At 40.8% G+C, this 12,481-nt stretch overlaps 1 protein-coding gene across 7 annotated transcripts in view; it reads left to right on the top strand.

Annotated features, from left to right (window-relative positions):
* lrp8 (low density lipoprotein receptor-related protein 8, apolipoprotein e receptor) overlaps positions 1 to 12,481 on the top strand; it is a 167,927-nt gene that overhangs the window by 118,915 nt on the left and 36,531 nt on the right. For all 7 annotated transcript variants that reach the window (XM_040031458.1, XM_040031456.1, XM_040031461.1 and 4 more), the window contains exons 6-9: positions 2,523 to 2,645; positions 3,806 to 3,928; positions 6,148 to 6,267; positions 8,430 to 8,555. In XM_040031458.1, the coding sequence (XP_039887392.1) occupies positions 2,523 to 2,645; positions 3,806 to 3,928; positions 6,148 to 6,267; positions 8,430 to 8,555 (492 nt within the window). The remainder of the gene's footprint in view (positions 1 to 2,522; positions 2,646 to 3,805; positions 3,929 to 6,147; positions 6,268 to 8,429; positions 8,556 to 12,481) is intronic.

The raw sequence follows: 12,481 nt of genomic DNA, 5'->3' as shown, positions 1-12,481 counted from the left end.
AGGAAGATCAATTCTAATTTTATCGTGACGATCCACAAATGTGTTGCCATGCAACCATGTGATCTGTGCAAGAAGAGACAAACCCATCTGAGCCTGTGTAAGGTGAAGGTCCTTCATCAAGCGTGACCCCCATGTGGTCTCCTCTTCACACGCCCACACACCACTTAGAGAGATGACAGCAACTTCACACATAAGACATGATACAAGCACAATGCGCAGCCGCACGCGCAGCCAGGTGCAAGCTCTAACACACACATGCACCCACAATAATAAGGTGTTAGTACAAAAAATAAAGCAGAAATCACAGAGTACATGTTGTTTCAGTGTTTAGATCACGGCTTGCCCTTTATCACAGTACACACCCTCCTTATCCTTAAATTAATGGCTGCTGCACTCCAGACAGAATTACATGGGTCTGTGGAGTCGTCGTTTACGAGATCGGAATAATTATGTAGGTAAGCACTACACGATTGGTCGCTTTTATGTGGTTATATTTTGACAGCAAGTTTTAAAAACAATGTCTAAATCTGTGACACGGTCGAAACGTCACTCTAAAGCCTCGAATCTGCTTTCTGCAAGTATGCTAATGTCCACTCAGGTCTGAATGGCACAAATTTCATTATCAGACTTTGAGCATCGATCTTTGAGGATGCCCGTGTGCCTGCCTGTGCGTGTTATTGTGCAGAGTTGTCTGTGGAGAATTGACACGAGTGTGCACCAACTATGCATGCACCACAAAAGACCTAAAGGAAATATATATAACAGGAAATGACTACTAACCCTTCATGTCTCCACAGCGGAGTATAATCAAGACTTGTCTCAGCCATAAATGTAAATAAAAGTCAAACATGGACGATGATATGTCATGTATTGGTTTGAGAACTATGACCTTGATATTGGTGTTTCATTCAGACCCACTTTAGTCTCTTTGACTGGACCTGAGCATGTTTTAATGAGAGCTTTGACTTGATTAGCTAATGCTAACACCGGCTTTGTTTGGAAGTTCAATGCATTATTCACTGAGTTATTAACTGCTAGCTTGGAGAATTGGAGGCTGAAAATAAAATTCACTAAACATGTAAACAGAACAGCCGACAGCTTAGAGTATATTTTATTAAAATAGACTATTTTCCTAAAATAATTAACGTATTTATTATTTTAAGAAAGGAAAATATCCTTGCTACCAACTGATATCTTTTCCAAAACATTTCAAAGTGTTTGCTAACTGCCTAAAAAACATTTAAAAAATAGACCAAAAATCTCTCTATTAACCAAAAAAAAAGGGAATCTGTCCTGGGTGTACCCTGCATCTCACCCCGCGATAGCTGGGATAGGCTGAAGCCCCCACAGCGACCGTGATAAGGTTAAGCAGAAGAGAATGGAGGGATGGCAATTTAAATGAGAACATAGAAGACAGCTTAGCACCGTTTGAGTGTAAATGAGGATTGTGAAAATAACTGCAAACTATACCTCCAGTTTGTTCTTTCCTTCTTCGCCTCGTTTCCATCAGGCTCTGCTCATTCCCACACACGCGCCCCTTACGTATCATTTCCCATCTTATTCGAAACATCTGTCTCAATAACCTCGAGCTTCTTCGCGGACACACTGAGACAAGCGACTGTGAGCAGAGTGACAGAAGGTTAATGGAAATGAGAAATGGTCACATCGTATCGCAACTTTCCTTCTTTCCGTCCTGTCAACGTTTCCGCAGATGGCAATCCATTATTATAACTATTCATCCCGGGGATTTATCATTATTAGCTGAGCTAACATCCCAATAATTTGGCTGAAGGAATCGGCACATTTTGCGATGGTCCAGGCTTTAGCATGAACATCTGTTTGTCTTTATTTTATTTATTTTTTGTCTGAGTGTTTCAAAGTATGTCTCAGCTTCCCCTTTTCCTGGCATTCACATGTCCTGCTGCAAGCTTGCATTTAATTTTGCTCATTTAATAATGCATCTATGAGCCCGAAAACCCAAATGTGCTCAAACCGTTGTGTGTGGCTGTGTTAATACCATATTTCCTGATACGGAGATTGTCTGCCGTGTGTTTTTTATCGGCTCCACAGTCATTGATCATGTCTGCCTCTGCTCCGTTGGCGGAGCCAGTCCAAAACACAACACATGAATAATTAAATAGCCAGTTAAAAAGACAAATGAGTTAAATAAACCGTCCCTCCACGTTAGAGCAAGCACAAATGTCTATATGCACATTTACATGCACACACCTTCTCAATAGGTCACTAGATGTGGGTTTGCTTCAGATGCTGGATGAATACATGAATGCTTTTCTTTTCAGTATAGCAGTTTATGAAGATTTATGCCCTATCAAGAGGTGCGTATGATAGATTAGAGCTGAATACTGGAATGCAATGTGAGAGGAAAAGGGCTGAATTTGACTTTGTGAACAATTTAAAATGCTCTGAATTTGCATTGTGGAACTTTATCATTGTCTTTTCATGGATTAGACTAATGGGAATACTCAGCTAATTCTTAACTCTGTGTGTTTTGTGTTCCTCAGCACTGCTTACGTGCAGACCTGATGAGTTCCAGTGTGGCGATGGCTCCTGTATTCACGGCACCAAGCAGTGTAATAAAGTTCACGACTGTCCGGACTACAGTGATGAAGCAGGTTGTGTCAACGGTAAGCGTCTCGCGAGTACGGAAAAGGAGGACGGCCATGAAACAAGCAAACATCCCGATTATTATTAGAAGAACATATTGTTCTATTTTGTTTTCCTCCCAATAATGTTGGCTTTTCTTCTAAATGCAGAGTCAAAATTCCAGATTTTATTTAAAGTTTCAGTTTATGTTTTCAGGCCTTCTGCTTCTCGCTTCTGCCTCCTTTCTTAAACTTCATTTACTCAAAAAAAAAAGTGGCCAATTACAACTTTAATACTTTGAACTAGCTTCACAGGAGCTATAACGAAGAGTAGCACAGTTGGCCTCTCTGGTGAGTTCGGCCCCATGAGAAACTTTAATCAGAAAAATGTCCACCAAAAGATAGGCTTAGAGGCATGGGAGGATAAGAGGCTGTGAATCTCCACTGCCTTAAATCTCCCCTGTGTTCCCTCCACTTAAATCTCCTGAGTGGTCGAAGACGGAGGTGATGATTCAAAGAATTGCAAAGAAGCTACAGCGATATTTTTATTTACTGTAACAACTCAGCTGCGTATAACTTGGACAGAACAGATATGTAGCAACTGAGTTGCTTCGTGCATTTAATAGGCACTGGATGTCACATCTGCTACTCTTCTACATTTTATTTAGCTTCTACTTTCAAGAGAGTTAAAGGGCCTCTTTGATGGGAGCTCAGCTGCCTCTGGCTCATCTGTAGTTCAAACCATATAATGCATATATTATCCATGAAGCCTTTCTCTTTTTTTGAGCTTGTGTTTACGATTAGTTACCATACATATGATATGTCTTTCTCAGTAAGCTTCCCTAATTAGAATAGCGACAAACATTTGTTAACCTCGCACTTAACTCCCTGTAGCCTGTCTTATTTATAGAACTAAGCAATTTATTGATCAAGCTTTGCCTAAAGCTTCTCACTGAGAGTCAAAAGAGTCAACCTTTGGGCTAATTATCTCCACAGACCACAAGAAACATCGACAGCATTGCTTTGCTGACATTTACTGTATCTGCATTAGAATCTTGTACTCTACAAAATCTGACGCGCCAGAGGCTTTCATCACAGTAGGGTTGAATTATTGTGTTGCCAAACACTTATTTGGTGTGCAATGTGATTAAAACACTTGCTAAGAGTCTAACCTTTTATGTCATCTGATGTCTTCACTACAGTTACAAAATGCGACGGGCCCAAAAAGTTCCGCTGTAAGAACGGGGAGTGTATCGACAGCAGCAAGGTGTGCGATAACGTGAAAGACTGCAAGGACTGGTCAGATGAACCTGTGAAGGAGTGTGGTAAGATTCTTCGTGTTTCTTTACACACACACACACGTTAATGTGAGAACACTGACACACACACTCTACCAGGGATCATTAGCTTGTTCAAATGTGGGTGGTCACTCTTCTCTATGTAAAGGAGATTCATTTGATCAAGGCTGAGTAAATCAGGATATTTCTCAACTACCTTGTTACGATGAAAGACCCAAACGACTCTGCCCTCCGGTGCGATCTTAGTCGAGAGAGCGTGACACGACTACGTTACCCATAAAGAGCCACAGAGATTATCCAAACAGCACAGATAATTACTGCTTCCTCAGCTTTGGTCACACATTTGACACCACAAGCAGTGCAGTTCATCCGCAATCAGATGTAAGCGGCTGAGAAAAGTATACTTATTAATAGAATCGTATCAAATTAATGAAACAAAGGGAATTGAAGCCTGAGATTTTACTTTATGTACACGTTAAAGTGTCTGAGGTTATTAAGAGACGCTGCACTTGACCCATAGCCTCTCTGAAGTGGAGTGGCCTGGCATCTGTTGTGTCAGTATAAAATTATATGTGTGCGCACTGCCTTTGCATCCTCCTCTAACCTCACAGCTGATGGATATATTCAATTCGATTTTATTTTTACGGCGCAAAATCACAGCAACAGTCAAGGCTTTATATTGTAAGGTAGACCCTACAATAATACATACAGATAAAAACCCAACAGTCATATGACCGCTTACGAGCAAGCACTTTGGCGACAGTGGGAAGGAAAACTGGAAGAAACCTCCGGCAGAACCTGGCTCAGGGAGGGGCGGCCATCTGCCGCGACCGGTTGGGGTGAGAGAAGAATCTGCCATGATTCCCATGATAAGAATTAAATATGATGATCTGTGAACTGGAAGTTAGCACACATCACAGCCAAGAAGATGGCGCTGAGTTAAGCCGAGCCTACACAGTAATATCACTTATTAGCAGTAATATAGCTTTAGCTTATTTGTGAATGACATTGCCGGATTATTTTTGGTATTTAGTAAAACTCTGAATCTTACTCACTCATTCTGTGTATATGTGTGTCTATGTACATCGATCCACAAATTGATCCATAAATCGATGTGTATAGACACAGAAATATAAGAATTTTACTCCAACATTGCTGCAGACATCATCTCATACAGTTCAGTGTCTGTCTGGCGCTAGAATTAAGATGTTAGAAAGAGTTTATTGGTATCTGAAAAGAACCTCCTGCCAGCCACCTGCATGTTTTACCCATGCTAAAGTCATTATAGTTTATGTGATTTGGATTTTAACTAAACCTCAGTACAAACTATACAACATTACAAGAGAATAGAAATATGGATATGAGTGTCCACATACTTTGTTTTTTGTTTTCTAGTGCTTCTGCTACAACCTGCTTAAACTGCTTTAAGCAGGTTTTCATGTTTTTGCCTTATTTTAGTTTAAAATAAGGCTGATACTCAGTTGCTGTTCCGTTCTACTATAAATTACCAGTCTAATTTTGATTAAATGCAAATCTGTGAAAGTCCATACTACTCTTTTCCTCTTCCTGTGAGTCTCCCTTAATGTCTTGCTGCCTCTCTTTTTCTATCTCTAGTAGTGTCTTAGTCTCACAGCAGTACCTGTAGCCTTGAAGCTTAAATCTTTAATGTAAACCGGTAATGAAGTACCAGCTTTAGCTTTCTGCAGAGATCCCTCTTCACTCCCTGGAGGGTAGTTGAAAGACAAAAGGGATAAATGGAGGCACAGAAACTGATACAAAAGGGAAAGGAAGGATGACTCAGTCCAATATGTTCTGTTAAAAGGAAAAAAAACAGAGGAAATGGAGAGAATTGGATGAGAGGATGAAGGAGAGCACGTGCTTGTGTTACAATAGGCAACATAGTGCAGTAGCACCTGGGATAAGCAAAGGTTCCTGTTGGAAAATGGATCCGTTCCAGGAACTACTAGCTAAGACTAGTAGAGCACACAAGAATCACACACAAACTTGAATTGTTGATGTATACAGACAGGACAAAAATATCTTTACTGGCAGGATGATTAAAACTGTCCATACAGACCAACCCGTGGGATTGTCTTCCTGTCCATCTTGTTCTTGTGTTGCCAAAGTTATTCTGTCTAAAAACCTGCTGGAATTTATTGGAACAATACTAAACTCTTTGTTTTATTTTTCACTGTTTCCTCTCTGCCATCCCTGCCCTTTCCTCTGCTGCCACTCTGTCTCTGCAGGCCTGAATGAGTGTGCAGACAACAACGGTGGCTGCTCCCACATCTGCAAGGACCAGAGAATTGGTTATGAGTGTGACTGCCCCTCTGGCTACAAACTCCTGGATAAAAAGACGTGTGGAGGTAAAGAGAAAGCAAATGTGCAGCAGAGCTCCTCATGCCTTGGTCCAGAGAAGCACGACCAAAGGGCAGTGACATTAATCAGCTGAACTTTATCTGTGCTATTCTGTGGTTGTTTTGTTCAGGGTACTTTTAACTATGGCCATTTTCAGGTCTAAGGAAAACATTAACATGATTCATTAAACACTGCTGTTTAAGATTAGTTGCATTTGCTTCACCCGGTTGAGACAAAAATCTAGTATGATAACTAACTTAAATGCAAAAAATGGGGTTAGCACTCTGGAGTAAACTGCCTCATCTAAAGCTTGTCTTTTATGCATGTTGCAACTTATTAATTGCATGCAGACATTCTGGATTTGGGAGCATGAATAAGTTATTTTAACAACCAGTCTCCTTAGCGAGGTTGCCAGGTCCAGAATGTAAGATGAGGCATTTGTAAAATGTTGGGATGCTGATGATCAGAAAGTGTTCCACCATAAAAAACAGATAAATGATGTACAGAAGAACAAAACAACAAAACATCAGTTCACACAAACTGCTACTCCCTATTCAGCACTAATTACATTTTCACTGATTACCTAATGGGTCGGTCCACCCATTGTTACGGCCCTAGCAGGATCTCCTCCTGAAATCGTTCTTGTTTGGATGTGTCCTGCCATATCTCCTTGCCTTTGGTGCCACCGTTTTTGTACGGCTGACTCCCATCAGCAATTAAGAATGCTTAAAGCCAGAGAAAGTTGAGCTCTAGGGCCAGAGAGAGCTTTGTTGGGTTGTAGCTAGTGAGCTGTGAGTATGGTTGTCTATTGCTCCTACTCTGTGGAGAGGAGTGTGTTTTGGTACTAACCCCCTTTGACTTATTTTTAGTTTAGTGATGATCACCTGAGTTTTGTTTTCTTTCTTCAAAAGGTAATAGTGGCTGGTCTGTCTCTTTTAATTTAGTTATTAATAGAAACATTAATAAAACCTGTTAATGTAATCATTTTGCCTCTCTGCCTCCTTTTTTCAACCCGGACACCCTTTGTTACTTTCCCTCAACCACTGGACCTTTTTAGGGGAGCAAGAGGGGGCTTGTCCGGGATCGCTGAAAAAAGGGAGTTTTGGAATTGTTAGCATTTGGTTTCTGATTATTTTGCTTGTAAATGGCTTGTGAAATGATGCAGAAACAAAGTTCAGCTCTAGAAACCGAGAATCAGTTCAACTTACTGCAAGCTCTCATTACAGTTGTACAGGGACCAGATAGCCCTTAACAAAGGGCCTAATACCACATACTCCAGAAGCAGCCCCTGCGGACACAGCAAGCAATGCCATTGAATGCCCTCTCTAAGTTAATAAGACAATAGTTGAGCAAAATCCCACGTCCCCTTAAATATGCTTAATGGGATGCAGAGCTTGTCCCGTGTTCCACAACCAGGACAAAAGCTGCATTGTTTCTCCTTAAGTTAGGGGCCGACTACTGGATGGACTCTCCTCTTCAGTATCCCAGCACAGACCATCCTAGGTAGGCTGAGAAAATCGGATCCCCCTGAAGTTGTAACATACCCTCTGGTGCCCTTTCTTGAAGAGGGGAACCACCATCCTAGATTGCAGTCTAGAGGCACTCTCCCCAAGTTCTATCCAATTTTGCAGAGGTATGTCAGTTGAGACAGTTCAGAACATCCAGAGGCTTACAAACTCGAGTCCAGTCTCATCCACCCTGGGGACCTTCCACCATGGAGTTGTTTAACTACTTCAGTGATCTTGCCTCCAGTATTGGGAGGTTCATCCCCTTTGTCCCCAGATTCTGGTTACGCTGACCTTGGAGGACCTTGACCTGTAGCTTTAAATATGACCCTGAATGCTTTCAGAAGTGTCAGATTTTCAATTTTTGCTAATTTATTTGGTTTAAGCTGTTTCCATATACAAATGTGTTTAACATCATTTCTATTATCCAGTTAAAACAGTGTTAGTCTGTTTCTCAAAAATATTAGTGTTACAACATTCAAATTTCTCAACAAAAGATCTCTCTGTTTTTTTGAAGTGAGGATCCTGCTGAGAAAGGTTGTTAACATGCTAGAAACAGAAAATATTAGCTCTTTTATGTCTCAGTCTCCAGACAAATAGGACTGTGTGTGTCTACAGTTATGTTGTTTGATCTTTATGTCTTTGTGCCATGTTTCTCTCTGCAGACATAGACGAATGTGAGAACCCAGATGCCTGCAGTCAGATCTGCATCAACTACAAAGGGGATTACAAGTGTGAGTGCTATGAAGGTTATGAGATGGACCCTGCCTCTAAGACCTGCAAAGCCGTAGGTAGGGCATTTATCACACACACATTTTTGGAAGTGAATACACACACTGTCATTGATGGAAGCTCCCACCAAAATACAGTCGCACATACATATGAGGAATCACACATAGAAACCAACTCTCACATATTCAGCAACGGCGCTCCGACTCTAGCGCCGACTACCCAGTCACATCCTACGCAGTTCTCACACAGTGGCACTCCGTGAAAGGAGAGTATTGCTTTGTATGCAGTTCTTGCACAGCAATCTGTGCAAAGATAAATATTTGCCATCTTTTTTCTGCAGCTCTCACTAATGAAAGTTTGCAGCCAGCTGCTTTTGCTCTCCCCAGAGTGTTAAGGGAAGGGTGTTATTTGGGGAAAAGGTCTGCCCACTCAATGCAGGACACAGGCAGGGTCTCTACCCATTGTTGGCTACAGCAAATACACTGAACAGCAGTTTGAATGAAAATAAAATCTTGTCCTCTAAGCTGCACTTGGCAAGTTTGCAATTGAAAAGAAGTCTTCCTTAATGCTATTCAAAACACAACTGTACATGAGCCCGTTAGGTATACATGAGACTTGTTTGAAAGCACAATTTGGGTTCTTCTAATCAGTTCGCACAGTTTTCAGTCTGTTAGAGCTGACCTTAAAGACAACAATCCTGTGGTTACCAAGCCTTTAAGTACCTGCAGATAATGTTTCTATATATTTTACTTTAAGAAGTACAGGAAACAGACGGTCTAGAACAGGGGTAGGCAACTCCAGGCCTCAAGTGCTGTTGTCCTGCAGGTTTTAGATATCACCCTGGGTCAGCACACCTGAATTAAATGGTTAGTTCATAACCAGGCCTCTGGAGAACTTCAAGACATGTTGAGGAGGTCATTTAGCAATTTGAATCAGCTGTAATTGACTAAGGACACATCTAGTCCTGCAGGACACAGTTACTCAAGGCCTGGAGTTGCCGACCCCTGGTCTAGAATGTGTTAACAGTGCATGCTTTCAAGTTTTTAACCTTATTAGCATGTCCCTACGATGTGTTGTTTCTGTGTTCGAAGACATATCGGTGAAATAAGCAGGCAACACAGTAGGTGACTAGCCTGACTGAACAAACCAGAACAACATGTTGCCTATGTTGCCACTGTAAAGTTCACTTTTCTTCTTCTTCCTATTTTCCAAAATCAGTTAACAGCTCAAACACGGATGGCTGAGGCATGGCCGAATTAGTCCAATATTGCAACTTGTTTAGAGTAGAGACACAGAAGCAGACGTGGGTGGCTAGTATGCATCTCTTATATATGCATGAATATTCAAAGAAGTGAACATGCAAAGTTGCATCTGTACGGTGGCCCTGAGAGTCAAACGGACTACAACTTAAGAAAACACCAGCAGTAAGAAAAACGCTGCAAAAGCACACAAAACACAACGGAAATAGGAAAAAACACAAGGGAACTGTTTCTGGGGAGACAATAACCTGACGGACCAGTTGCAGGAACCCAAAACATGGTAGGCGTGTTTTATCACGATTCATATAATACTGATGACGGATTTTTAGGCTAATAGTTAGACTAACACACTTACCTCTCATCTTTTCTTTCCTCACAAAACCAATAGATCCTCCACTTCTGTCTCCCAGCGCAGTTCTTAGCATATTTTGGTTCCTGCAACTGGTCCGTCGGGTTATTGTCTCCCCAGAAACACTTCTCTTGTGCTTTTGGAAATAAGCTTTTTCCCATTTCTTTTTTTTTTTTCCTATTTCCGTTGTCGTTTTTCCTATTTCTGTTGTGTTTTGTGTGCCTTTGCAGCGTTTTTCTTATTGCTGGTGTTTTCTTAAGTTGCAGTCCGTTTTGCCTCTCAGGGCCACCATACATCTGAGCCATATGAAGACATTAAGGGATTGCTTTTACAAAAAAACAAACAAACTTCTAAATATGCAATTTTAGTTTTCAATTTAAACTTTTACGGATAGGTACCTGCTATCTTGCTACATGTGCTAACGATTTAAAATATATATACATTATATTTCTAGGCTAGAAATTGCCTCATGTTCTGGTGATGTTAATTCCTTTCTACTCTCTATTTACATACATTGAGAATGGAACTTTTAACTGATTGACTTACACAGCAAATTACTTTTCGGCGAGAGAGAAAAGAGTGTTATTAGTAATTACGGTCTGAGGTTAAGTCATTACAGGGTAAACTGGTCTGGTAATGAGTGCTTAAAGCAGAAAACAGACTTTCACTTCTAACCTAAGTGGCATAAAAAACAGCATTGATTGCTTTGTGTCTCTGTGTGGGAATCTTTATTACTGTTAGCTAGAGCAAACATCCTTATTGGAGGCCAGGCCATTTATAAGATGGCAGCATGGAGAAGCAGAAGAGAAATGAGATGGATACTTACGCGGTATATGACTCATTTCTCTGCTTGTGTATACATACTGTTCATCATTACATAGCATAGCCAAAGGAGACAAAAAAGGAAGTCTGAAATGTGACTGGATGGATTCCTGTTTAAGTTGAGGATTGTTTATTCAGAGGAACAAATCGGGTTGGGACCATAAGTACAGGGATGCCTGTTTTGTGAAGCTGAGGTAATTTGGATTTAATGAAGCTGCATTTTGCTTATGAACTCATTTCTAGACTCGCACGTGCGCAGCAACAGAAATCACCGTACATGTACACAGCGCATAAGTAGTTATTTTGAGGAGTCACGTCATGATTTCTACACAAATGCAATTCCCCTGCGACTGACTGGTTAGGAGGAATGTCACGTTCTGCGATGAGATAGGAAACGAACCCGGTGCCAATATCATATGCACATATTGAAGTTCAGAAGCTGTCATACTCATATCATCTGAAGGTTATTAAAGTTGCATATAAGTCCATTTTTAGATATGCTGTTGCTGTGAGTTGAGTCTGTCTAGGTAATTGTGAAAACGCTACGATGTGTTTGGTGTACAGTAACTGCGTTTCATTTATAATCCTAGAATGCGCTTTCTGTCTCTGCAGATTCATTTCAGAGTAATACACAAGTGTTACACCAGCAGTGCTAATTCAAAGTAACATCTCAGGCTGGAGTCATGATGTGACTTCTTTTCTCAGCTCTGTGTGTGTGAGCATTATATGGCAGAATCCAGGAAATTGACCAGATAGTCTCGTTTTTAGCTAATGGCAGCAAAGCAGGATGTACACACTGACGGGGTGAACCATACATGCGTGCATACTTGCAAATTAGGCCAGTCATGGCAGACGGCTGTCCCTCCCTGGTTCTGCCGGAGGTTGTTCTTTCCCACTGTCTCCGAGTGCTTGTTCAAAGAACTTGGCAACATTGATTGTTGGGGTTTTCTCTGTATTATTGTCGGGTCTTTACCTTAAAATATAAAGCACATTGAGGTGACTGCTGTTGTGATTTGGAGCTATAAATAAAACTGAATTGAATTTGATATTTTATCCTCTGGAGTTTGTCACTTGTTCACTACAATTAGCAAATCTAAGTTGTAACAATAAAATTAACTTCGTACTAATTAACACAGGCTTAGTGGCTGTATTTAAAAAAAACCCTATTTAAAATACTTCAATTAAAGTCTGTGAAATTAAAAGAAATATAAATGAATACAATGGCGAAGGGTGTAACAGCTGTGGGACTACATAACAGGTACACTCGATAAATGCACGACAGGCTGCGGCAGTGATGCAGAGGAAAGTTACAAACTGCCTTTGGTCCAAAGTGTTGTGTTATTTTTCTTTTCTCTTGCTTCGTTCACTTGTGTCTCGTCATCTCTCTCATCTGTAGTGTACTGCAGGCTTCACCTCAGAGCTGAGAACAATTTGTACCTTTCTTGACAGTTTGATTACACACTTCTCAGAAAGGTTTTAAAGGACTGGAAAAATTCTTTTCCACCCCATTGTCAGAAGATTTTGCCACAGGACCAAAAATGTTGCTGAATAATGT

Source organism: Simochromis diagramma, unplaced genomic scaffold (genome assembly GCF_900408965.1).
Source record: "Simochromis diagramma unplaced genomic scaffold, fSimDia1.1 OVJJ01000284.1, whole genome shotgun sequence".
Classification (NCBI taxonomy): Eukaryota; Metazoa; Chordata; class Actinopteri; order Cichliformes; family Cichlidae; genus Simochromis; species Simochromis diagramma.
Note: the sequence above shows the minus strand (reverse complement) of the source record. Positions and strands in the feature narration are given on the sequence as shown.